The following is a 26,061-nucleotide window of genomic DNA, read 5'->3' as shown; positions in this document are numbered from 1 at the left end:
CTGCGTTCCAAATCGCATACTTCTACTTTTGACTTTTAGTGTGTACTGCAGCTGGCCTTACAAAGTATGCAGTGTAGTATGCAGTATGCATGTGTATGCATACTACTGGGACACACTCCATCCGTCCTCCCTGAGCTCCGCCCCTCTCGCTCACTTCCTCCTCCGTCCGTAGCTCCACATTTGAATGTTGTTGTTTCATACTGCGCTGTCCTCTGTCTGATTTCTGATCTGCTGTCTTCCTGTCACTGCTGCTGTACCTGAGCCAGGTGAGTGCCGTGTGTGTGTGTGTGTGTGTGTGTGTTTGTGTGTGTGTGTGTGTTTTGTCTTCCATATGTGGACGTGGCCTGTACACGCAACTCAAAGTCAGTGCAACGTAACGTCCGCTGCGCAAAGGATTGTGGGTCAGAATGGCCAGAGCAGCATGCTGACATGCAGACTGTGAAATCTGACCGGGTGTAGGAGAACATCCTGGTACTCTTGGCATACTGCACCTGACATACTATGTATTGGGACATGCTAATTCTTTTTTTTCCTACTAAATAATTTGGTAGTATGAGTATTGGAACGCAGGGTATGTCTGAAAACTCCTGCCACTGCCACCTCCTCCTCCTCCTCCTCCTCCTCCTCCTCAGTGGGAGCTCAGAGTTCCAGCTGCAGTTTGTGAGAAACTCCTGGATGGAAAACAGATTCTCCAGATGTTTTGTGTCTGCAGCGTGAGCTCACTGGTTATATTCAGCTTCCCAGAATGCAATGCATCACTTCAGCCCGTGTGATGGCGGCGGTTGTGACGGTGAGCGGCGGCGGCGGCTTACAGATGTGTGGTTTCTCAGCGCTGCATCAGAGCTGTGATCTCACATGGCTGCTGTGTCATCTCAAAAACTTTTAAAACTTATTAAAGTGACATATTTGCAGTTACAGTTCAAAGTAAAGCAGCTGTTAGAGCCTGGTGGCGCTGGTTGGTGTGAAATGCATTCTGGGATACTTAGCAACATACTAAAGTGTCAACAGTTTGCTGGTAACAGCGTCCTGGCGGCAGGATGTCGCCCACACACACTCAGCCCAAACCAGAGCTCAGGTTTGCGTCACAGTGATTCTCGTCCCTGTGCTCCACAGCCCGCAGAGTCCAGTTCTGTGGACTGACGCTTCCACACACAGAATCAAGGACTTTTTTTCTTTCTGGGATCAATATTAGTACTGATCTATCAATCCATCCATCAATCGATATGTCAGATTTCATTTGATCGGTTTCATCACTCAGTTTCAGCTGTGATGCTGCCTTGCTAAAGGACTCTGGCTGCTGGTGGATTGAACCTGTGACCTTTTCTGTCCACAAAGCAACAGCAGAGCAGCATCAGTCTAGCTGAGGGTGGGGGGTTTGAATCCCACCTACGGATGTGCCCTAGAGCCAGACAGGTGACCCACCTTGCTGAGGAGAGCCTTTTCCTTTGGTCCCTGAACTCCTGGGAGATGAGAAGACCCTCTCCTTCAGACTGACCTTCTGACTGCAGACACACACACACACACACACACACACACACACACAGTTATGACGGGATTTAGAAAGCTGTGTTTTAAGGAGGGATCAGATGTTTTGTGTCAAAGGTCAGAGGCCAACATCGTATCAGCTACTAACCTGGGAGAGGGTTCAGGCTGGACGTCCTTCCTGTGGATAGACAGACAGACAGACAGACAGACAGACAGACAGACAGGTTAAGCTTGTTAATTACTGTTGTTAAAGCCCCATCTCAGTTCCTCTGCATGTCCAGAGTTTCCTCTCCAGAACGTTCCTCTGCTCTCCTCCCAGAGCGAGCAGTGGGGTTTCAGAGCTGCCACATCACTCCTCCTCCCTTTCCTCCAGCCGCTGGTTTCCATTCATTCCACTACGATATGAACATGAACTCTCAGAGCCTTCACACTTTCTTCACTCCAGTTTTCCATCAGCGGAATAAAGTCCTCCACATGAGTTTTCCTAAAAGCAGCAGCACTGCTGGCTTTTCAGGACTTTTTCAAACTGAAACGCTCCCCCTTCCTCCTCCTCCTCCTCCGCCAGGGAAAATAGTCCCCGGGGAAACGTTTTGCTTCCCACAGCCGATCATCAGCTGTTAGGTTTCTGAATGTTGAGGACTTTGTTCACCACAGAGGCTGTCATGTTCTATAAGAACTTTGCTTTATTTGTGGTGTTTTTCTCATCCTACTGGTTGTTAATGGTAGTTCTTTGTTTTCTGGTCTAATTCCAGCTATATTTCTCATTGGTAAATTTAGTCACATGACATTTCCAGGTCATAGTGCAGAGTCTGAACAGGATAGGCATTAGCTGCTACATGCCGTGTGATTAGCCTACAGCTCTCAAGCTAATGTACAACTTCCTCCCGCTGTTCTGTGCTTGGAAAAGGATCGCTTGTGAGTTATATTCTTATTTGCAGTGAATTTTATCTTTACACAAGCATTTGTGCATTATATTTTTATACATTTATTTACATTGAGATGTTAGCGTTAAACTGATGGTGAAAGGAAACTATTTACATTATTTACATTGATATTATACCTCTTTGTATCTTTCCAGTTTTACAAAAATGTTCATGAGAATGAAGACAACAGTAAAGATCATTCAACTTTACTCCAGCCTCTGACTTTCTCTTGGACCTTGTTCGCTATCTGTCGATTTGTGTACAACACACACACATTGAGGACAGAATAGTAAAAAAGCGACTACACAGCGGGCACTACAGCATCGAGGAAAGCAAGGTACTGTGCAAGCTCTACTCCACGCACGCAAAAATCGCATTATCCTCCTCTTCTCATACGTCGTTGGATGAACTTTGTTTATGATGTCTCATACAAGTGGAGCTAGACAGGAAGAATCACACAACAAAGAATACGGCGATACTGAAAAGGACGTCGCACACGAAGCAAAATCTCAGTGTTCCACCTCATCCACCTCATCTAAATCCTCCTCAGTTAGCAGGGCAGCAGCCAGGGCCCGTGCTAAAGCCGAAGCTGCACGTGCACGCACCTCTTTTGTTCAGCGAGAAGCTGAATTACAGGTAGCAGAGGCCCGTCTTGCTGCTGAGTTGAAACTGGAAGAGGCTCGTCTAGCTGCAGATGTGAAAGTTAAAGAGGCACGTATAAGGGCTGAGTTAACAACTTTAAAGCATGAGAAAGAGGCAGCTGAGGCCTTGGCAGAAGCTGAAGTCTTTGAAGCAGCAGCAGAGATGGAAGATAGAGAAGGCAGCAGGAGTCTTCATGATTCAGTTCAAGTTGTCATGCAGCGCACCCGTGACTATGTCGACCAGCACTCCAAGCTACATCTCAGTGATGCAGAACCTCCAGAACTTCAACCCTATACACCCTCTTTGTTGCCACTCATCAAGTCTGAGGTTCAAACAGATATAAAAGGGCATATTCCACTGCTTGACAGTAGTACTTTTCACGTCTTACCTAAGAGTCACCAGCCTCCTACTAACCCCCACTTCACTCAGCCAGACACCTCCTTTTTCAATAGGGCCTCGTTACTGGACACTGCTAAGGGAGTCAACCCAATCGTTGAGAAGTTGCCACACAATCTGCAAGAGAGGTGGTTAGCTCATGGTTCTCAGTACAAAGAGCAGTACAATGTTTCTTTTCCTCCATTTGCCTTTTTCACAGACTTTGTATGTAATGAAGCACGGAGAAGAAATGATCCTAGCTTCACACTCCCAACAGTCCCTACAGTTTCATCTAACAACTCCCACAGATTCTCTACAGGTCTACCAAAGCCTGAACGTATGGAAAGGAGACCAGGATACATCAAGAGTCACGTGTCTGCTCACAAGATGGAAGTTGCATCAAAACTCTCAACTCCTCAGTCAGACAATTCCAGCAGCAAACTGAGTGACATCGATAGGCAATGCCCCATCCATAAAAAACCCCATCCTCTGAAAAAGTGTAGAGGTTGAGGAGCAAGCCGCTTGAAGAACGCAAGGCCTTTCTTAAAGAGAATGGCATCTGCTTTCGATGTTGCTCTTCAACTGCTCACTTCGCCAAAAACTGTGAAGCACTCCTGAAGTGTAGAGAATGTGAAAGCGATGGCCACGTCACAGCACTTCACCCTGGACCTGCTCCATGGGACATTAAAGACCCCTCTTCAGAGCATGGCGGGGAGGGTGAAGGAGAGGCACCTCAGTCAGCAGTCACCTCAAGGTGCACAGAGGTTTGTGACAGAGCTACGCAGCCTAGATCCTGTTCTAAGATCTGCCTGGTGAGAGTCTTCCCTACGGCACATCCAGACAAAGCCATGAAGGTCTATGCTATTATGGACGACCAAAGTAATCGGTCATTGGCTAGGTCTGAATTCTTCGACTTCTTCCAGATTACAGGGACGGATTCGCCATACACTCTCCACACGTGTGCGGGAGTCACTGAAACGTCTGGGAGAAGAACCACAGGGTTTATGGTGGAATCGTTGGATGGAATAACAAGTGTGCCACTTCCCACACTCATCGAGTGTAATCACATGCCAGATGATCTGACTTAGCTCCAGTTTTTTGGTTTTCCACCGCCCAAGCAGGGGCCAAACTGGTGCCAAACTGGTTCCAAACTGGTGCTAGGCAAGCACCGACTCCGAGCAGGGGCTAAACAGGAGCCAGAGAAAGAACCGATGACGCGGCCCACCATGTCATTGGTGGGCGGGGTTACAAAACAAAACAGGAACTGCGAACGCTATAAACATAAACAATAATCCCCGAGAAGCCGTGGATTATACTGATTTTACAACGGCATGGAACGCGGCTCAGCAAATTACATTTAAGGATGAGAAGCACCCGTTTTATAACTAAACATAGCTGTCATTCGTTCCGATCACGAATCCGACAGGTAGCCGGCAATAATTGTGTTTTTCGCCTCTGTATTGAAATGTAGGCTTGTAAAGACACAAGCAGTATTTGCATCACTAATAAATCCAGATCCTGCTCCACCCGGGGCCAGAAACTGTATCGGGAAAGCAGCATTATATGCTTGACTGAGACGCGGCTCACGAACATCATCCCCGACTCACTGATCAGTTTCACCGGCTTCAGGACAGGACGGGCGGACAGAGACAGAGACGCTGCAGCCACTGTATAGTATGAGTGTGCAGTTTTATGTGTGTTGAAGTGATGAAGCTGCCGTGACAATGTAATTTCCTGCAACGGATTAATAAAGTATCATTCATTCATTCATTCATGATGGTTATTGTGATTCTGAGCGAGCGTCTCGCGCACCCGTCATCACGTTTCCCGATGACGTCATGACGTGGCTCTGAATTGGCTCCACTTTGCTCTTGACCGGTGGAAAAGCAAACCGGTTCTTCGTTGGCACCAGTTAAGCACCGGCTCTAGCACCAGCTCCGAACTAGCACCAGGTTTTTTCTGGTGGAAAAGGGGCAACAGTCTTCCACAAAGCATCCCAGCGCTTGATGACTGTAGCTTTGGCAACACAATCTTTGAAAGGACCAAGGATGACGATAAAGTGGGTCTTTCCATCGAAGACAAGATCTTCCTGGAGCTTATGGACAAAGAGATGTTTATGGACAGTACCAACAGCTGGGTGGCACCCCTTCCATTTCGATCTCCTCGGCAAAGGCTCCCAAACAATCGAGAACAGGTTCTCAATCGCTTTACCTCTCTACGACGCACCCTAGAAAGGAAGCCCGAGATGAAAGCTCACTTTCTGAGCTTCATGCAAAAAATCTTCAATCACGATCAGGCAGAGTTAGCTCCACCACTACCAGAGGGAAAAGAGCGGTGGTACCTCCCCATCTTTGGTGTATACCACCCTCGTAAGCCAAATCAAATCAGAGCCGTCTTTGACTCCAGTGCCCAACACCATGGCATCTCTCTGAATGACGTGCTACTGACTGGCCCAGATCTGAACAATAGTTTAATTGGGGTCCTGTTACGTTTCCAAAGAGAGCCAGTGGCTGTGATAGCGGACATCGAGCAGATGTTTCACAGCTTCACTGTCAGAGAAGACCATCGAGACTTCCTTCGGTTCCTTTGGTTCAAGGACAATAATCCCAGCAATGAGGTTGTTGAATACAGGATGAAAGTCCATGTATTCGGCATAGCCCATCTCCAGCGGTGGCCATCTATGGTCTTCGTCAAGCAGCACAACATGGAGCAAGTGAATATGGCATGGATGCCAAACACTTCGTAGAGCGAGACTTCTATGTCGATGATGGGCTTAAGTCACTTCCATCAGCTGCTGAAGCCATCGACCTGCTCAAAAGAACACAGGAGATGCTTGCTGCTTCAAACTTGCGACTCCACAAGATAGCATCGAACAACCCGGAAGTCTTGGAGGCCTTCCTGCCAGAAGATCATGCGAAGGGTCTTCAGAATCTGGACTTTGGTGACAACTCAGACCTCATCCAACGCAGCCTGGGGCTTAGCTGGGATCTTAAACATGATCTCTTCACTTTCAGAGTGGCAGCTACAGAGAAACCCTTCACCCGTAGAGGCGTTCTAGCGACTGTGAACAGTCTCTTTTACCCTCTTGGACTTGTTGCACCGATCATCATCCAAGGGAAGTTCCTATTGCGTGAACTTACCAGCGGTGAGGCCATTGACTGGGACAGTCCTCTTCCTGATGAAAAGGAAGTTGAATGGAAGACGTGGAAAGACTCCCTACAAGGTCTGAGTAACTTCAAGATTCCAAGAGCTTACACTCCTACCACACTCTTTACAGCTCGCAAGAAGGAACTCCACATCTTCTCAGATGCCTCGGTGAAAGCCATCGCAGCTGTAGCTTACCTGAAGGTGATCGACAATGGTGGAGAGTGTCATATAGGCTTTGTCCTGGGGAAAGCGAAACTGGCTCCTGCAGCTGCCCACACTGTCCCGAGGTTGGAGCTGGGTGCAGCTGTATTAGCAGTGGAAGTCACAGAGTTGGTAGATAGCGAGTTGGACATCAGCATTGACTCACTGCAGTTCTACACGGACAGCAAGGTTGTCTTAGGATACATATATAACCAGACCAGGCGGTTTTATGTGTATGTGTCCAACAGAGTACAGCGAATCAGGAAGTTTACCAAGCCTGAGCAGTGGCATTATGTCTGCACCACTCAGAATCCGGCAGATCATGCCACTCGATCTGTACCTGCAGCCGAGCTCAACAACACGACATGGCTCACTGGACCTCCTTTCTTGTCCCTACCTGAAGGAATCTCCACTTCAGAAGAGGAGTCATATGAACTCATCGCTCCAGATCTTGACACTGAAATGCGTTCTCATGCTACTGTGCTCTCCTCTTTTCCATCCAATCTGAGAAGTCATCGTTTTGAGCGGTTCTCATCCTGGAAGTCTCTGGTGTGAGCCACAGCATTCTTGACGCACATCACTCAGTCCCAAAAAAGTGCAGTTAAGGCCAAGCACGAACATTGTAGCGGCTGGCATCTGTGCAAATGACCTCTCACAGCAGGAGAACTGTTAAAGGCAGAAACTCTCATCATCAGATGTGTGCAAATAGAAGCCTACAGCAAAGAGTTTGCTTGCTTGGCTGCTGGGAAAGACATCTTGAAGGACAGTCCTCTGAGAAAGCTGAATCCCCATGTGGACGAAGATGGCCTCCTGAGAAAAGGAGGTAGACTCAACCAGTCGGAGCTCGACAGAAGACAAAAGTTCCCTCTCATCATCCCTGGGCGCAGCCATATTGCAATGTTACTGGTGAGACATTACCATGAAAAGGTTAAACACCAAGGTCGTGTCTTTACAGAAGGGTCTGTCCGCACAGCAGGGTTCTGGATCGTGGGAGCTCGGAGATGCATCAACAGTATTCTCCACAAGTGCATTATATGTAACAAGCTCCGTGGGAGAACTGCTGAGCAGAAGATGGCAGATCTGCCTCCTGATCGTCTGAGTACAGACCCACCCTTCACCTATGTGGGACTTGATGTGTTCGGCCCGTGGAATATCACCACAAGACGGACCCGCGGAGGACAGGCTAACAGCAAAAGATGGGCTGTGCTTTTCACGTGCATGAGCACACGCGCTGTACACATTGAGTTGATTGAGGCAATGGACACATCAAGTTTCATTAATGCCTTGCGTCGGTTCTTTGCTCTGCGAGGACCAGCTAAACAAATTCGTTCTGATTGTGGAACCAACTTTACAGGTGCCTGCAAGGAGTTGCACATACTCCTCACTGATCCTAAAGAACCTAATGTGAGGAAGTACTTGGGAGAAGAAGGTTGCACATGGGTTTTCAATCCTCCTCATTCTTCCCACATGGGGGGAGTTTGGGAACGAATGATTGGCATCTCCAGACGAATACTAAGTTCCATGTTCATGCAAACCAGCCCTTCGCAGCTCACTCATGAGGTGCTGTCGACCTTAATGGCAGAGGTCAGGGCCATCATTAACGCCAGGCCACTCGTGCCTATCTCCTCAGACCCAGACTCACCTTTTCTTTTGATCCCTGCTTCACTCCTGACACAAAAGGTGTGTACTTACCCTCCTCCTCCGGGAACCTTTGACAGCAAAGACCTCCACCGCCAGCAGTGGAGGCAGGTGCAGCATCTGGCCGACACCTTTTGGAACAGATGGAGACGTGAGTACCTACCAACACTGCAAAGCCGTAGCAAGTGGCAGGATGTGCGTCCTAATATGAAGAAAGGTGACTTGGTCCTGCTCAAAGATAGCCAAGTGAAGCGGAATGAGTCGCCCATGGCTCTGGTCACAAAGACATTTCCTGACCAGGATGGTAAGGTCAGGAAGATTGAACTCAAGGTCACAAGATCTGGGTCAGCAAAGACTTTCCTCAGGCCCGTCTCAGAGACAATTCTCCTTCAGAGTGCAGAAGACACAGACTAAATTATGTTCTCTCTGTTGTTTAGACATGTCCAAGCTATTTAGATAGTGGTATTTAAATAATACCAGGCGGGGAGTGTCATGTTCTATAAGAACTTTGCTTTATTTGTGGTGTTTTTCTCCCCCTACTGGTTGTTAATGGTAGTTCTTTGTTTTCTGGTCTAATTCCAGCTATATTTCTCATTGGTAAATTTAGTCACATGACATTGCCAGGTAATAGTGCAGAGTCTGAGCAGGAGAGGCATTAGCTGCTACATGCCGTGTGATTAGCCTACAGCTCTCAAGCTAATGTACAACTTCCTCCCGCTGTTCTGTGCTTGGAAAAGGATCGCTTGTGAGTTATATTCTTATTTGCAGTGAATTTTATCTTTACACAAGCATTTGTGCATTATATTTTTATACATTTATTTACATTGAGATGTTAGCGTTAAACTGATGGTGAAAGGAAACTATTTACATTATTTACATTGATATTATACCTCTTTGTATCTTTCCAGTTTTACAAAAATGTTCATGAGAATGAAGACAACAGTAAAGATCATTCAACTTTACTCCAGCCTCTGACTTTCTCTTGGACCTTGTTCGCTATCTGTCGATTTGTGTACAATACACACACATTGAGGACAGAATAGAGGCAGAACATTATAAGGCGGCTGCTTCAACCACAAACTCACTTTTTGATTGTATGTTGTGAATTTGATGAATGGTTTGTTGACATGGAAAATGTGAATGAGACAAACATTCAGATTCAGTGGGATGTTCTTTAAGAGGACTGTTCACCATGTTGCCGGTAACACTGAACATCATGCAGGAGAACACAGCAGTGGCCTTGCTCCTGAGTCAGTTTAACATCTTTTCCAATAAAGTAAAATGTTTAACACTAGCGATACGTGTCACAGATCCTCACACCTGTCTTTCCTTCTTGTCCACAGCTTCACTTTGGGTCTTTCTAAGAAGCACTCAGCCCTGATTGGCCGACAGGCCCTGTTTTTTTGGTCTGTGGTTTTAGTTCCAAGGATATGAACAGTTTCACCAACAAGGAGAGGAGTGTGTCTGGGATCAGCAGTGTCACACCATGGCGTCAAGCAGTAAATTCTTTATCATACCAAGTACAACTCAGGTCCATCAAACACCTGGCGCTTCGACCTGGTGTTTGACGGCCAAGCCTGCTCCGCACACAGAGGCTTTGTTCTAACTTCCTCCTGTCAGCAACAGCAGAAAAACACTGAACAAGGAAAGAATAAACATCAAAGCACATCAAAGATGCAGTTCCTGTTGGAATTTTCAAGATGAATCTACAGGGTGTGTTTTTTTGAGTTGCTGATTGCTTCAGGAAGATTTTGATGCTTGCTGCTTATTGGCTGCCAAGTTCATCTGACGCTAGTGGAACCGCATCTAATAACACACCAGTTCAAAATTAAAGTCTATCATACATAGGCCTAATGGCAAAACAGCCAGATGCTGTTATTATTGTTGCTGGGGATTTTAATCAAACGGATCTCAGAACTGTTCTGCCTAGATTCCACCAGCACGTCCACATCTCCACCAGAGGAAACAACACACTGGACCATGTCTACACCAATGTTCCTGGCAGCTACAGAGCCCTCAGTCAGACCACATCTCCCTGCTTCTCCTGCCTACCTACATCCAGCTGACAAAAAGGGTCAAACCAACTGTAAAAACAGTTAAAGTGTGGACAGATGAAGCTACAGCAGCTCTACAGGACTGTTTTGAATGCACAGACTGGCAGATGTTTAAAGATGCTGCTACCCAGGAGAACCATATTGACCTTGAAGAATACACAAATGTGCTGATGATGTGAGAAATGCCATGTTTAATGAATCAATTAAGAGGGAACCACATTTTATTTTCGTTATACAACCTGTTGTATAATGACGAATAAATTTCCTTGTATTCCTTGTATTCCTTGTAATATTGTATTATACTACAGTGGTGGAAAAAAGTTTTCGGACACCCCATGCATTTGTGAAATATTGCATTAAGAATCACTCTTAGGTCTTCAAGTGCAATTTCTTTTAGTGCAGTCACAGCCAAAATACTAAACAAATCCTAAAAAAGCCATTAAAAACTTCAAATTGATTGGTTTCATAAACATACATAAGAAATTTTGAGTATTGGGTCATTTTGGTACCAGTGATGACGGTCGTTCTTTTTATTAAAAGACATAATTTTTGTTGCCAAGCTTCATGTCTATATACACTCCTGATCAAAATCTTAAAACTAGTTGAGAAATTGCAAGAATTTACATTTTGCACTGTTGGATCTTAAGAACGCTCTACGTAGAGCTTCAAAATGCAAAAAGAAGAAATGGGAGTGAGACAAAAAAAATTGAGTAAGCAACTTATTGTAAACAACCATTAAACTGAAATAGGCTGTTCATCAGCTGATCAAAAGTTTAAGACCAATGCCTTTAAAAGCCCAAATCTTGGCAAAAATGTGGATTCAGTGTCATTTTCTGTCAGGTATCCACACTGTCATGACCTTCAGACACAAAAATGGCTAAAACAAGGAACCTAATGCAGGAAACACGCCTGAAGATAAAGATTCTCAGCCAGGAAGGGTACAGCTGCCACCAGATAGCCAGGAAGTGCAGATGCAGTCCTTCAGCAGTTGGATAAACTCTGCAGAAATACAGACGAACCAACAGCTTGGAAGACAAACCAAGATCTGGGCATCCAAGGGTTTCTTCAGCAAGAAATGACCGCATCCTGATCCGCATGTGCAGGCAAAACCGCCCAATGACATCACAGGAGCTTCAGCAGCAGTGGTCAAACCAAACTGGTGTCCAGTGTTCCAGGCCAGGCGAAGCATTATCTCCAGTATGGACAGTACCTACTGTCACGCATGGTGGAGGCAGTATCATGGTTTGGGGATGCATGAGTGCTGCTGGTGTTGGTCATCTCACTGTCTGTGATGGCACATTGAACTCTGCCAAGTATTGTACCATTCTCGAAACCCACATGCTCCCTTCTGCGCGTGCACTGTTCCGTCGTGGTAAAAACTGGATGTTTCAATAAGATAATGCCCCTCGCCTCACATCCAGCTTGGCTGCAGGAGCACAGTATCCAGATCTTCCCCAGACATGAGCCCCATTGAAAATCTGTGGTGGATTATCAAAAGGTCTGTTTCAAAGTGTAAACCAAAGAATTTAGAAAAATTAAAAGCAGTAATTCAAGAAGAATGGGACAAGATTACCCCTCAACAGTGTGAAAGGCTCGTGGGGAACATGCCAGCCAGGATTAGAGCTCTACTACGTGCCAGTGGCAGGACTACTAAATATTAATTTGATGATGTGATGGTTTATTTATTTTTTGTTCAGTTTTAAACACATTCTCTGTTATTTGTTGAATTTGATACCAACAATGTTGAGAACTGACATATTTAAACTGTCAAGAATTTAGTTTTGTTAGTTTTTCTTGTAAACAATAAACAAAAAAATATATAATCTATATTTGTTTGTATCTGTCTAATGCAACCACACCTTTTGAAACACAAAAAAGATTTTTCCACACATATTTCATGGTAATATTTGAGATTGTGTAAAATTTTAAGGGTGTCCGAAAACTTTTTTCCACCAATAAATAGATAAATTATATATAGTTTTTCTATTTATTTATTGCTGCTGCTGCATTTCAGACCTGAAGGAGAGTCCTGACTTGTTCTTCAGGTTCCTCAGTAAATCCAACTGGTTGAGAGGAGGAATCAACCTGGAGAAACACACAAAGAAGGAAATAGAGGAACTGATCTCTAAAGATTCATCCAGACGAAGCAGCAGTTCATTTTGTCAACAAAAATGATGACGAAAAATGTTCATCAATAAACTTTTAAATGACAAAAGAAATAATGAAAACAACAACACCAGAATAAAATGTTGGACATTTTAATCCAGACACTGAAAATGAATATTTTCCTGGTTTCCTGGTTCCTGCTCTGTCACAACATGAGGAATGAATCAATGCAGGGCTTTGTGTGTGTAATGCATATTTGATGCTGCAACTCATTCTCACTTCACCTTAAAATACCCCTAAAATTCCACAAGCTAGCTGTAGTTGCTTTAACTTTTTTCTTTAAATGTTCATTTTATTTTATTTTTCCTGGCAGTGCTATGTTGGTGTCATGTGCCCGATGTTCTGACAATCCAAAGACTGCAAACGTGATTTAACTTTGGACTTTCCTCTGCTTTAAACCAAAACAAACTGTTATGATTTTGATTTTTCAAAGTTTGGTGAACATTCACAAATCTTTCTGTGGCACGTGTGCCATTTAAATAAATTATTTGCCACTCATGATATCTGGTGTTTGTAGTTTCTGCACAAGACAGGCGTTAAAAACCTGAATGTGTTCGAAGAGCAGAGCAAGATGAAGCCATGAAGCTTCAGGCGAATTTATGTTTTCTGTTTCTGCATAAAGGTTATATCAGCACACACACACACACACACACACACACACACACACACAATTCCCTCTGCTTCCTCCCTGGATAATTAGTTATGAACAGCAGAGGTCCAAGCGCCCCCTGCTGGTTAGACTCTACAGTCACATCTACTTTTACCTAATACAGGCTTAGTTACAATTAACTAACAGCAATGTTAATCTGAACTCTACTTTATGGGGCCTCTAACAGCCTAATAAAATGACTTTTGTGGGTATAAGACAGACAATCAAATCAGTCAAAGTTGACTAAAATGTTATGATTTATGTCAACTAAAGCAATGAGAGAAAACAACGGAATGTGACAAACTGATATGCACATTCATCTAAATGCTAAATCCAAAATAGCTGCTAAAACTAACACTGGACTGACACCACTTTTTTTTCTGACCAAAAACTTAAAACTTGGAATAAAATTAATTAATTTATTGAAGCCAGATATTAATTGCCTCTCAAACTCTTTTCTGTTGAATTTATCTCATATTTCGATTATATAATGAGGCTTACATGTTTACATTTAAAAGGTGCAGACTGATGGTTGAGTGTACATGGTTCTCATCTTTTCCATCTTGGTTTTGATTCTGCAGAATGCACCTTTAATTCAAATGTTTACCTGTACATGGGAACAGAGACAGTTCTTTCATAATAATCCCACGTAGAACACAGATCTGTTCTACTCAGATTAGTGGCATAGAACCTCCAGGCCGCCTGCACAGACAGGTGAGACAGACAGGTCATACAGACAGACAGGTCAGACAGACAGACAGGATTTCAGTCCTAACAATATCCATCCGCAGCAAATCTAATAAATTCTGAAAATGAACCTCATGAAAGGAAATAAAAACCCGTGGTTCTACAGTAACTGTACATGATGTCTGTGCAGGTCATAGGTTCTCCACATGGAGCCGAGTCGAGTTCAGTTGGACCGTTTGTGGGTTCTTGAAGATGTTTCACTTAATTTCTGACAGACAGGTGGGGAGTCCCTGCTGGTTCACCTGTGGGGTCGTTCTCCAGGTGGTTGAAAACTTAAAACTTGTGGACACCCTAACCAGGAGCTACAAGATCCAGGAAGAACACCAACAGTGTGTGTGATGAAGGAAAAAAAAAGAGTAAATGAAACAACATTGTTATCCCATACATGTCTGGAGTAGCTGAGAAACTCTGGAAGATTTTTAACAAGCACCACATCCTGGTGTTTTTCAAACCCAGAAACAATTTAAAATAAAACAAAAACAAAACCAAAACAGAAATTTCTCCACCCCAGGGGCCAAAACACACCTGAACACAAAAGGAGCCACCAGAGGCCTGTATCAGGAAGCAGGATTAAGGCGTTAGCGAGATAACTTCAGGCTCCACTCTGGATTTTCTGTATCACAAAGCTGGTTCACCTCTGATCGGGACAGGAAACCTGTCCTGAACTTGTCCTGAAAGCTAGCCTGCTCCAGGGCAGGCTAGCTTTAAGGATAGGATTGAATCCTACATAAAGCACCGCCCCCTGGCCAATCAGCTGTTTGCTAAAACATGGCCTGCCCAATCATTTTGTTGATCATTTTGTTCCTGCTAAGTTCTAACGCAGCTGAGTATCTGATTTTATTCAGGCTGTCAACCTGATGTACTGATGTGATTGAATTTTGGCGTCAACTTTATTTTATTATAGCCTGTATAACAGGCTGTAATATAACTATACTTGTCATACACACAGCACATCTGTGCAGTGCAGTGAGTTCATGGGTTTCAGCACCAGATGTGGACTTGAGCAATTGATGTGTAACTTGCGCATTTATGCAGTCGGTAATACATTGCCCAGCATGCCGACTTTACGTCTTTGTTTATCACACGACATTGATTAGCTGTGAAAAACTGTGCCAGCGGCCACAAATTTCAGATTTCACCGCACACACATGAAACTTGTCACAAATGTAGGCACGCTTATTCACATGTTCACACTACGAAATTTAAGCCAAGACACTAACACAGTGGCTTTGACAGTCACCAACTGCCGACAGTCACCTCAAAATTTCTCCATAGGGACCCATACAAAATGAAAACAGGATTTTCAGAAGCGGTCCTTGTGTTTAACTCGCGACCCTGACCACAGTGTTGGGTCCACGAAAAAACAAAACACATCACTGCGTTCCTCAGACTTTCATCTCTCTCACAACATATTGACAGCGGTGATAGGATGTACGGCTGAGATGTGGTCAGCAGCAGTTCGAGAGGCATTTTTCAGGTTAACCCCCATTCAGATACACAGAGAACGAGACATGCATGCAGAGTGCCTTCTCACACACACACACACACACACACACACACTCATCCATATAAAGAAGCACATAGACTCACAAATACACTCAGATACATAACATACATTCACACAACACACATACAAATAGATGTACACAGACACACAAGCACACAAAAACACATCCACTTTATCCATTTTTTTGAATTAACATTACTACATTATTTCCTTTGTTCAAACTATTTTTTTTAATTTGAGAAAAACTAAACTAACTTGCCGTAACAAGGTGAAATTATGAGTTCATTATATTTGAAAACTTTTTTGATTTGACATTACATTACACATTTGCTTTGTGTAAACTGATTTTTTTTATTTGAGAAAAACTAAAAAAAATTAGGTGTAACAAGTTGACAAGTTACCAACGGAGAATGCAGAAAAAAATAATCAATAAAGCACGTAATAAGGGTGAGGATAAGAATGACGGCAAACAAGATTGACAAAACCACCGAGCAAATTAAAAAAGAAATGGACCATTTTAAAAAATATTTCCAGACAGAAGAGGACACACAAAGAAAAATAGAGGCCCACCTCGAACAAAAATGCGAACAAGAATTCACGATAACAAAAAATAGTCAAATAAAGAAACTAATCAAGCTAAACAAGACACGCGGAAACAAACGAACAAACCCGTCACAACGCGCACTCACGCAGGCGGAGGAAAAAGTTTTATTATGGGGCTTAAACTTCGCAATCACACCCAAAAAAATACCACACGAGGAGTTCGTACTGGTGACAGAATTGGCACGTCATAAAATTCATGATCAGGGACACAAAGTGGAAATACACAACACAGTCGTGGGCATCCTCAAAACAGCCAGACTCCCAAAAAGCAACATTACAAAAGAGGAAAAAGCAATAGACTCACTTAAAGACAAAACAATCACAATCATACCAGCTAATAAAGGACGGACAACAGTCGTCATGGACACACACAAATACGAAGCATAGATGGAGGTAATGCTACGAGACAGCAGCGCTTATAAAATCTTTAACAAAAAAAGACCCCACAGAGGAAAAGAAAAAAAAAAGTCAAAACCCTTCTCAAACCACAACTAGAAAGCAAAAAGTATCAATTATCAGTCCTCCTATCTATGGAATGCCAAAAATACAAAAAAAAGGACATTCCCCTGCACCCAAAAGCAGACAGCATAATTTCAGTCACACATAATTTATCAAAAGCTCTTGTTGAAATCATAAAACCCCTCCTTGGTCTAACAGAACACCACTGCAAAAACAACTTGCACAAGAACTCAACAACATAAAAATAGAAACAGACAAGATCCTCATTTCACACGATGTCATCATCATTATTCACAAAAACTCCAGTGGACGTCACTTTGCACATCGTACAAGAAAGACAGGACAATTAAAAAACACACAAACCTAACAGCCAAGGACATTTCGGAACTTTACAGTTTGTTGCAAAATCCACATATTTCCAATACAAACATTTACAGACAAAAGGAAGGGTTTGCTATGGGGGACCCATTATCAGCCATCATGAGCAGTTTCTTCATGGAAACCACAGCCATAAACACAGCACCCACACACTGCAGACCCTCTGGAAGCGACACGTGGACGACATATTGGAAAAAATAAAAATCGGACACACTCAAGAACTGAGATCATTTAAACAACGGAAACATAAAATTCACACATGAAAGGGAAACAAACGGAACCATAGCCTTTCTGGACATGAAAATCCACCACAAGGAGGATGGCAGCGTAAAAATAACAGTGTAAGGAAACAAACGCACACGGATCAATATTTACTCTGGACATCTGAACAGCCCACAGCACACAAACTATCAATCGTCAGAACCCTTTATGAACGGGCCACCATCATCACAGAGGAGGAAGACAGACACACACTCGCACGCTGCCAATATCCCACCTGGGCCATAAACAAAGGAAAACAGCAAGTCAACAACAAGGAAACCAGACCCAAAACAAAACCAAAACCAAAACCCTAAAACAAAAATAAGGAAACAATCACTCTCCCATATGTCAGAGGAATAACAGAACCAATACAATGTCATGAAAAAATACAAAATACACACAGCATTAAAACCACACTTAAAAATAAAGCAGCTATTGGTACATCCCAAGGACAAAACAGAACAAGATAAAAAATGCAATCAATCAATGCATGATTGATGTCTCTCTTTCAGTGTCATTGTCTGCCGGTCTCTGTTTCCTACATGGATATGTTGTATTCTTACTGTAAATTTTATGTCTCCTGTGTCCTTGTTTTTATGTATTATGACCCTTGTGTCCCGTTTTTGTATATTTTAATGGTTCTTTAACATCATGCTGGAGGACTGCGGTTGTTAGCCTCTGGCTAACACTGGCGCATTTACAGTAATGTCAATCAATGTGCATTGTCCTCTCTAAATAAATAAATAAATAAAATAAATAAAATAAAATATACGAAATACCGTGCAAATCATGCAATAAAACGTATGTGGGAGAAACAGGAAGGTCATTCAAAACCAGAAAGAAAGAAAGAACACCGCAGGGAATGCGAAAAGGAAACAGCAGGATGGCTCACAAGAATGCAAAAAGAAAAAGCAGAACAAGAACTCTTAAAATCAGCCATATCAGACCACTGCAAAAGAAACTCTCTCCTCCAGAGACCATCGAGCGGCGGGGGGCATAGTCAACCTGGTGGATCTGTCAGATCAGTCAGGTTGACCACGCCTTGGAAAAACGGCTGATTAATGACACGTCACAGCCGTCAGGTGACGCTTCTGGGGAAGACTGCAGATGCCAGTCAAAACATGTCAAAGTAAAAACAAACATCTACTACCTTAATTTTTGTGAAAAAAGGAACAGTAACTCTCATGTAAACAACCACTGAACAAACACATGACTCAGCACAAGAAGACCAGCTGCTCAGGTCATGACTCAGCAGTTTACCTGCACCTGAAGGAAAAGAGGCACACCTTGCAGAACCATCAGGTTCATGTCCTGGACAGGGAGGACAGATGGTTGGACAGAGGAGAGAAGGATCTGTGTTCAGGTGGAGGAACCATCTCTCAGCAGAGGAGGAGCTCTCACTCACCACCTGTCTCCCACCTGCAGCGCTGTGCTGTCAGCACCTCACAGGAAGTTCCACCACTCACCCCTGGGGTCAGGTGACCCTAACAACCCACAAATGACCCTAACGACCATCAGCTGACCCTAACGACCGTCATTCAATCCTGGAGTCAGGTGACCATAACAACGCTAACGAGCAGCGTCACAACAGGAAGGAGCACGAACAAGCCAGCGACCTGGAGGACGACCCCACAGGTGAATCAGCTGGGACGCCCCACATGTCTGGCAGCTGGAGAAGTGGATTAGTGGATTTTTTCCGGTGACAAACAATCATTTTTTTCCATCATACTGGACAGTGCTTTTCAACACTGATTGGATTGGTATTTTTCTGTGATTTGTTCCCGGATTTTTATTTCATTTGAGACACTCAGTGTAGATCACAATATACCCAGATCCCAATTTTTTAGATTTCTTCAAATTCTGAGATTTACCACCAAGGTACTCTGTTCATTTCCCAACCTACCCCCCAGAAATCAGTTAGATGTTATACTGTAACTCGATCCCTTTGAAAAGAAACGTTTTTCTGTGTTATACACTTCTATAAAGGACTTAAATCAGATAACCTGGGACAAAGCTAAATCTGCCTGGGAGAGGGATCTGGGTGTAGAGTTTTCTAAGGAGATGTGGCAGGACAGCTTCACTCGTATTCATACTTCTTCACTGTGTGTACATCATGGTGTAATCCAGTTCAAGGTGCTGCACGGTCTGCATGCCTCAGGGGACAAGCGGGCCAGACTCTTTGGCATCGCAGACCCTGGCTGTCCGAGGGGCAGCCAGAGCCCAGCTTCACTAGGCCATATGTTTTGGGCGTGTCCTTCTCTCAATAATTACTGGACAGAAATATTTGAAGAATTCTCTCATATGTGTGGTTTTTGGAGCCTGGTTGTGAGGGGTTGGGGGAGGGGGGTTGATGTGTGTCTGTGTGTGTTTTGTAATGTTTGTATATCTTGAAAATTGCTCAATAAAGTTGAAAGCTGGAGAAGCTGGAGAAGTTGAACGTCTTCGAGAACCTCCAGACAGTCCAGCTGAGCTCCATTCAGCTCCGTGTGGATAATAGTACATGGTTACATAGTAATAGTACACAGTTATAGTACCTGCGGTAGTGGTTATAAAGTAATAGCACAAAGTTATAGTGGTAGTACATGGCGGTAGTACCTGTATTAGCCCAGCTGCAGGGTTCCGTCTCTTCTCGAAATGTTTCTGTCGGTGCTGCTCCTGAACCTTCAGAGCAAAACCCGAACCCAGGATTCCCTGAGAGAGAGAGAGAGAGAGAGAGAGAGAGAGAGAGAGGGAGTGGAGAAATATTTTCTTGACAAATAAGAAGAAGGTGAGACTGTTGGCAGCTGCAGGGAAAACTATAAAATAGTGAAGTAAAGGGCAGGGGCTTCTTCAGAGGGGCAACATGCAGAATGCATGCCAACCCTGACTCGCTAAATCCTGAGGAGATCGTCACTGCTGCAAGCACAAAAAGGATTTTGAAGGGTCAATAATGCTTCATGTATTTTTTGTTTTCAGTTTCACAGAAGCTGCTGCAGCTCCAGCTGGAACTGAGCTTAGTTTAGTTCTGACTGGAGGTCTACGAAGTGAAGGACATTTAGGCTTATGGTTCAGCTGTAGAAATTAAGAATGACACCTTTTACATTTTGTCCTAACAGTAAGCAAAGTGAGTGTCAACAGAGTAAATACTCCTGTTAAAATCAACGAGGTCACGAGCTCTGTCTTTCTCCAAAGCGCAAACCTGTTGCCCTACGACTCATGCAGCTCTCAGCTGATCAGAAATCAGGTCATCAACATAATACTTAACCCTCCTATTATGTTTGGAGTCAATTTGACCCCAATCAATGTTTATCGCCTCTAAATAAATGATTAGCATCATTTTTTTTTTGCTTCATATTTAATGACTTTTCCTAATGTAATTGGTACTACCAGATAAACATGAAAGTCACATAACAATATGTTTTCTATGTCCCGTACACACTTTGTATGCTTCGGTGGTGTTTGGGGTCAATTTGAACCCAGGCTGTTTTAGCTGTAAAACACCGTTTTGCACACATTTGTTTTGATTGTTTTGGATGATATTGAGGTCACTATAACCTACAATTTGATAATCTTCAAAAAACTTCCCTCTGCTTTAGGGCCCAAACCTATCATAACCATACCTGAAGTAGTACGGGAACCACTGATATGGGGGGATATGGGGAGAGATATGGGGGAGGGGAAAACATAATACCCACGAGAACTTCGATATTTCCTGCGCTGTAAGGGCGGTGAAATATGGTTCCCACGAGGACATTGATAGTTCCCACCACATGTGGGACAAGCAAACATATAAAAGCTTGCACAGCAGCATTCTAGATCATTTCTGTTGTTGCTCTGTATACTCTCACTTTATGCTCTCTCTCAGTTGAATATGAGCACTAAGTTTTCTGCCAGTGAGGTTTTGTCACAGCTCTTTGACAGTGAAAGTGACATAGAGGACAATGTTGAGGAGGACCCTGGTTATGAGGCATCCTCCTCTGATGAGAATGAAACCCTCAGTGTTGACCCTCCTGTTGTCTCTCACCCACCAGTAGACACGTTACCTTCCAAACTGGAAAGGTATTATGGTCCCTCCCCCCACATGAACAAAAGGGTCGATTCAGTGCTGCTAATGTCATCAAAATGGTTCCAGGCCTCAGCAGATACACTGTCAGCCATGTCCAAGACGTAAAATCAGCATTGAGTTCTTTGTAACACCATCAGTCAGAAAGGATATTCTTGTGATGACAAACTCAAAGGGGAGGTGTGTGTTTGGGGACAGTTGGAAAGACTTGGATGTGACCCACTTGAAGGCCTACATTGGGTTGCTCACTCAGAAGCCATTAAAACACCAAAAATTAATATTTCTTTCCAATTTTAGGTCAATCAGTGAGATTTTATGGTGATTTGCAGATTTTTCCATAGTGGTGTAATAGGAATACTGGATGTATAAGTGGGGGTGGGTGGGGGTTTTGTATTATTTAAAGGGCTATTTAGGTCATCAACAAAGAAACCTAAAGTAAAGGGTTAATAAATTAATGTGTTGGTGTTGGGGTTACTCACAGCGGGAAGGGCAAAGAAGGACACGCCTATCAGAGTGAAGGTGGCGGCCAGCAGTCTTCCATTCCAAGTAATGGGGAACTTGTCTCCATAGCCAATGGTTGTCAAGGTGATCTGGCAGGAAACAGGAAGACAGAGCAGGCTTTCCGTCCAATCAGAGGCTTCCATCTCAGCATAACGAATGATTGATTGGTTTAGCTGTTACTACAACTATTCAATTCAATTCAATTTTATTTGTATAGCATCAAATCATAGCAAATGTTATCTCAAGGCTTTTGCAGAAACAAACTACCACTTAGCTTACTAATATCAATACAGATAGTAGTACTCTGACGACTTCTACTGGCTCTGATCCTGCTAGTACTACTGTTACTACAGCTGTTACTGTTGGTACTGCTGTTACTACTACTGTTACTGCAGTTAGAACTACTACTGCTGTTACAACAATGGTTACAGTTACTACTAATGTTACTACTACTGTTACTACTACATTTACTACTGTTGCTACCAATATTACTACCACTGTTACTACTATCACTACCACTACTCCTGCTGTTACTACTACTGTTACTACTATTACTGCTACCTTTATTGTTACTCTCACGACTACCGTTACTGCTACTGCTATTACTACTACTGTTATTACTGCTGTTACTACTGTTTGTACCACAGGTTCAGGTTCAGTAGGAAGACAAACCTCTCGCTGCACAAGAGAGGCAGATTAATTCCAAATTCCCTGCATTAATACCAAATGCAGGGAATTTCTTTAACATTATTTTTTTTTGTTTCTGCTTTATTTGACAGTGACAGCAGAGAGAGGAAAGGCAGGTTAGAAAGGCCTGAGGTTGGATTTGAACCTAGGCCTCAGCATGTTATACACACTCTTATCTGCTTGAGCTATCGAGCACCCGCAGGGAAATATTTTGTGATGGGCAGAAATTTTTCAAACGGACACAGTGGTGAGCTTAATAAAACAAATTGTGACTTTTTTCTTTTTTACATGGAATTTCATGTGAAGCCACTAAACACAGGATACAATGTGCAGCTGTCACTCGACCCACTGACACACAGAGGCTCTCAGATGATTCTTTAAAAAACTGCAGTTCTGTGGTGTGAAAAGGCTGAAGCTACAAAAACAGCAAACGAAAACAATGTGGAAAGACGTGTCTTTCATCTCTGTGCTTTCATACTGAGCCACACACAGATGGTGTAACACCGCTGCAGTGTGTGGTGTCACAGCACAGTGATGTCAGAGAACAGAACGTTATCAGCTCAGCGCTGCCTTCTGCTGGCTGCTGGTGTCTTTACCTCTAGAGCAGCAGGAAACTCCTTTCTCTAAATCTCCTTTGCTACTCCGGGTTTGGTGGCAAAGGCAAGTCGAGGTTCTGCTCACCTGGAAGGCTGATCCACTGCTGCTCATTTATTTGGCTTTTCTCTCCCCTTTCTGTGTGCACACAAGTGTGTGTGTGTGTGTGTGTGTGTGTGTGTGTGTCTCACCAGTCCCCACCACAGTGCATCAGCATACGTCTCAAACTGTTCATTGTCTTCCTTCTCTGCCAGGTAAACCAGGAAACTGGCCAGGATCAGACACAGGAAACCAATATACCATGCTGTTATCAGCTCCTACACACACACACACACACACACACACACACAGAGAGAGAGAGAGAGAGAGAGAGAGACACACACACATATTGGTTTTACTGACTGGAAATCAATAAAATGGATCAGATTTCCTGGTGATGGGAATGCAGTAACACCACAGGCATCCAGCCTGTGTGACTGTAAACAAGCGTTCCCAAACCCAACATGTTTAACAAACACCTCAGCATCCTGCAACCCCACCCCCCACCCCCCACCACCCTCCCAACCCAACCACTGCCCCTCCCCCAGCCACCCGGCAACAGTACTCTGATTGGAGGAGAAAAACTGCTGAAACAATGAAAATAAACACCTGAGAGCAAACAGAATAGAGCTTAAAATAGAGACCAAGTCAGAATGTCCTCTCAGAGAAAACAGAACAATCAAATTTAAACATCACTAAATATCACTTTTACTGGAATACCAGCATGACTCTTACTTAAATATAAACATGACTCTTCATGAAATATAAACATGACTCTTACTGAAATATAAACATCTTTCAGGGGGTTAGGAGTTAATGTAAGCTAACTTTGACCTCTTATTTTTCATGGTAGTTTAAGTTATTTTTTTCTGTTTTCTGTTCACTGTGATTCATTGTGAAAAAAATCTTTAATCATAAGCTTGGATGTAGTGTACATGATATTATTATTACCTACTTAGAAAAACCACCTGGTATCCTGGAGACCAGGGCCCGAAACTTCCTATCTTAATTGTTTGGTAACCATGGTAACTAGGGTTAGGACCTTATTTAGTCATTCCAGATGAGCAGCTTGGAAGCCAGTGTTCCTATCTGAGCATCATTAGATAGATAGATAGATAGATAGATATACTTTTATTGATCCCAAACTGGGAAATTCTTATGTTACAGCAGTGGTAATAGAATAGCAACATAAAATAAGATTAAACAGAATAAAATAAATGCAGAAATATATACAATAAATACATACAATAAAGACTATATACAGTAAAAAATATAAACATCCATCAATATAAGATGTGAAATATATGGATGGTTCCAATAGGTAAAATTATTATTCACCTGCTTCCTGTTCTGTCTGCTTAAGCCCCGCCTCCCCTGCTGTCTCTGCCTCCTCTCCCTAAACCAATCGTCTTCTGTTTTCTAGTTTCTGTTCCATCTCTTATTAGTTGTTAGTTTCCTGTCTGTTCCTCTGCTCTGGTGTTTTTATTTTGGAAGGGTCGTTAATAAATATTTTTGTTTTTGTGTTTTTTGAAATCCTGTCTGCGTGTCTGCAGTGACTCTGATGGTCCAGTGTCTGGTTCAGTTACTGAGGTCTAGGCTGATCAATAGTCCAGGATCAATAAAAGTGATCAGATGTAGAGCTGCCTGCCAGGAAGTCTTGACACCCTACACTGCTCACATGCACACACACACACACACACACACACACACACACACACACACACACACACACACACACACACACACACACACCTTGGGCTTTATTTTCATGTCCGCAGTAACAGGCTGATCGCCAGTTTAATGTCATCAGGCATTAAACCAGTTTTAGTTGTTTTTGCCGGTTTGGGTTTTTGTCTGAACTGAACTGGGTAGCGGTGAGACGTTTCTGCTGATGAGCGGCATCACTCTGGTGTTTGACATCACCTTTACCTTGGTCTTGGAGAAAAACAACGAGCAGTTTGGGTAACACCTCTCCAATATCATATGAACCCCTCTGATATGCTCAGCTGTTTCAATGATATTAAGTTCCCATGCAAGAGAAAGGTCTGCTATCAAAACGGCAGTTTTAATTTGATTAAAGCGATATTATCAGTAAGGCTTGGATTTAAACATCTGCAGGTCTACCTGATCTGGTTCTGTCCTCCCCCTGCAGGGGGTATGACAGCTTCTCTGCACCTGTGATTTTCAGTGTCCTGGGCACATTTTGTACCCATCTGTGTTTCTTTGGCGTCTATATGTTTTAGCTGAATAAAGCATATAAGAAATATCAACATTTTACCCATTTTTTTTTAGTTGTTTTGGACACTGAGGAACTAGAACATGACATTTATAATCTGCAGAAAACCCTCTGCTGACATAACCACACCGCCACACCTGTAGTAATATTATCACACCTGTAGTAACACACCTGTAGTAACATTACCACACCTGTAGTAACATAACACACCTGTAGTAATACCTGTAGTAACACACCTGTAGCAACATAACACACCTGTAGTAACATTACCACACCTGTAGTAACATAACACACCTGTAGTAACACACCTGTAGTAACGTAACGCACCTGTATTACACACCTGCATTTGCATACTCCCATTTCAATTATTAAAAGGTCTGAGATAAGGGTTTTAAATCTAGACATAGTAGTGAGAGTATGGAGCTTGAGAGTTTTTTGGAGACCATTCCAGGTCGAAGGAGCAGAGTAAGCGAATGCTCTCTTCCCAAACTCAGTACGAGTTTGTGGGACTGAGGTGGTAAGGTAGCCCTGAGAGCGCAAGCTGTAGGATGAGTTTGGTGTGATGGTGAGATATGTACAGAGATATGAAGGTAACAGACCAACTAAAGCTTTGTAAATGAAGGTATACCAATGGTGAAGCCTTCGAGCCAACAAGATCAGCCAACCTACCTTTTCATATAAAATGCAGTGGTGAGTGAGTGATCTGCAACAAGTTATGAACCTTAGC

At 43.3% G+C, this 26,061-nt stretch overlaps 1 protein-coding gene and 2 long non-coding RNA genes across 3 annotated transcripts in view; 2 read left to right on the top strand and 1 right to left on the bottom strand.

Annotated features, from left to right (window-relative positions):
• Window positions 1-26,061, bottom strand: part of LOC115359650 (potassium voltage-gated channel subfamily KQT member 2-like) — a 57,058-nt gene that overhangs the window by 22,995 nt on the left and 8,002 nt on the right. The window contains exons 6-12 of the mRNA XM_030052219.1: window positions 23,251-23,376; window positions 21,757-21,867; window positions 19,831-19,926; window positions 13,888-13,982; window positions 12,482-12,550; window positions 1,634-1,663; window positions 1,423-1,502 (exon numbers count right to left, since the gene is read on the bottom strand). Coding sequence (XP_029908079.1) covers window positions 1,423-1,502; window positions 1,634-1,663; window positions 12,482-12,550; window positions 13,888-13,982; window positions 19,831-19,926; window positions 21,757-21,867; window positions 23,251-23,376 — 607 coding nt within the window. The remainder of the gene's footprint in view (window positions 1-1,422; window positions 1,503-1,633; window positions 1,664-12,481; window positions 12,551-13,887; window positions 13,983-19,830; window positions 19,927-21,756; window positions 21,868-23,250; window positions 23,377-26,061) is intronic.
• On the top strand, window positions 2,307-2,617 carry LOC115359652 (uncharacterized). Its single transcript, XR_003928263.1, has 2 exons — window positions 2,307-2,400; window positions 2,564-2,617. It is a non-coding gene; the product is annotated as an uncharacterized LOC115359652 (long non-coding RNA).
• Window positions 8,974-9,373, top strand: LOC115359651 (uncharacterized). Its single transcript, XR_003928262.1, has 2 exons — window positions 8,974-9,156; window positions 9,320-9,373. It is a non-coding gene; the product is annotated as an uncharacterized LOC115359651 (long non-coding RNA).

This window comes from Myripristis murdjan, chromosome 5, assembly GCF_902150065.1.
Source record: "Myripristis murdjan chromosome 5, fMyrMur1.1, whole genome shotgun sequence".
Taxonomy (NCBI): Eukaryota; Metazoa; Chordata; class Actinopteri; order Holocentriformes; family Holocentridae; genus Myripristis; species Myripristis murdjan.
This window is presented reverse-complemented; position numbering and strand designations above follow the sequence as displayed.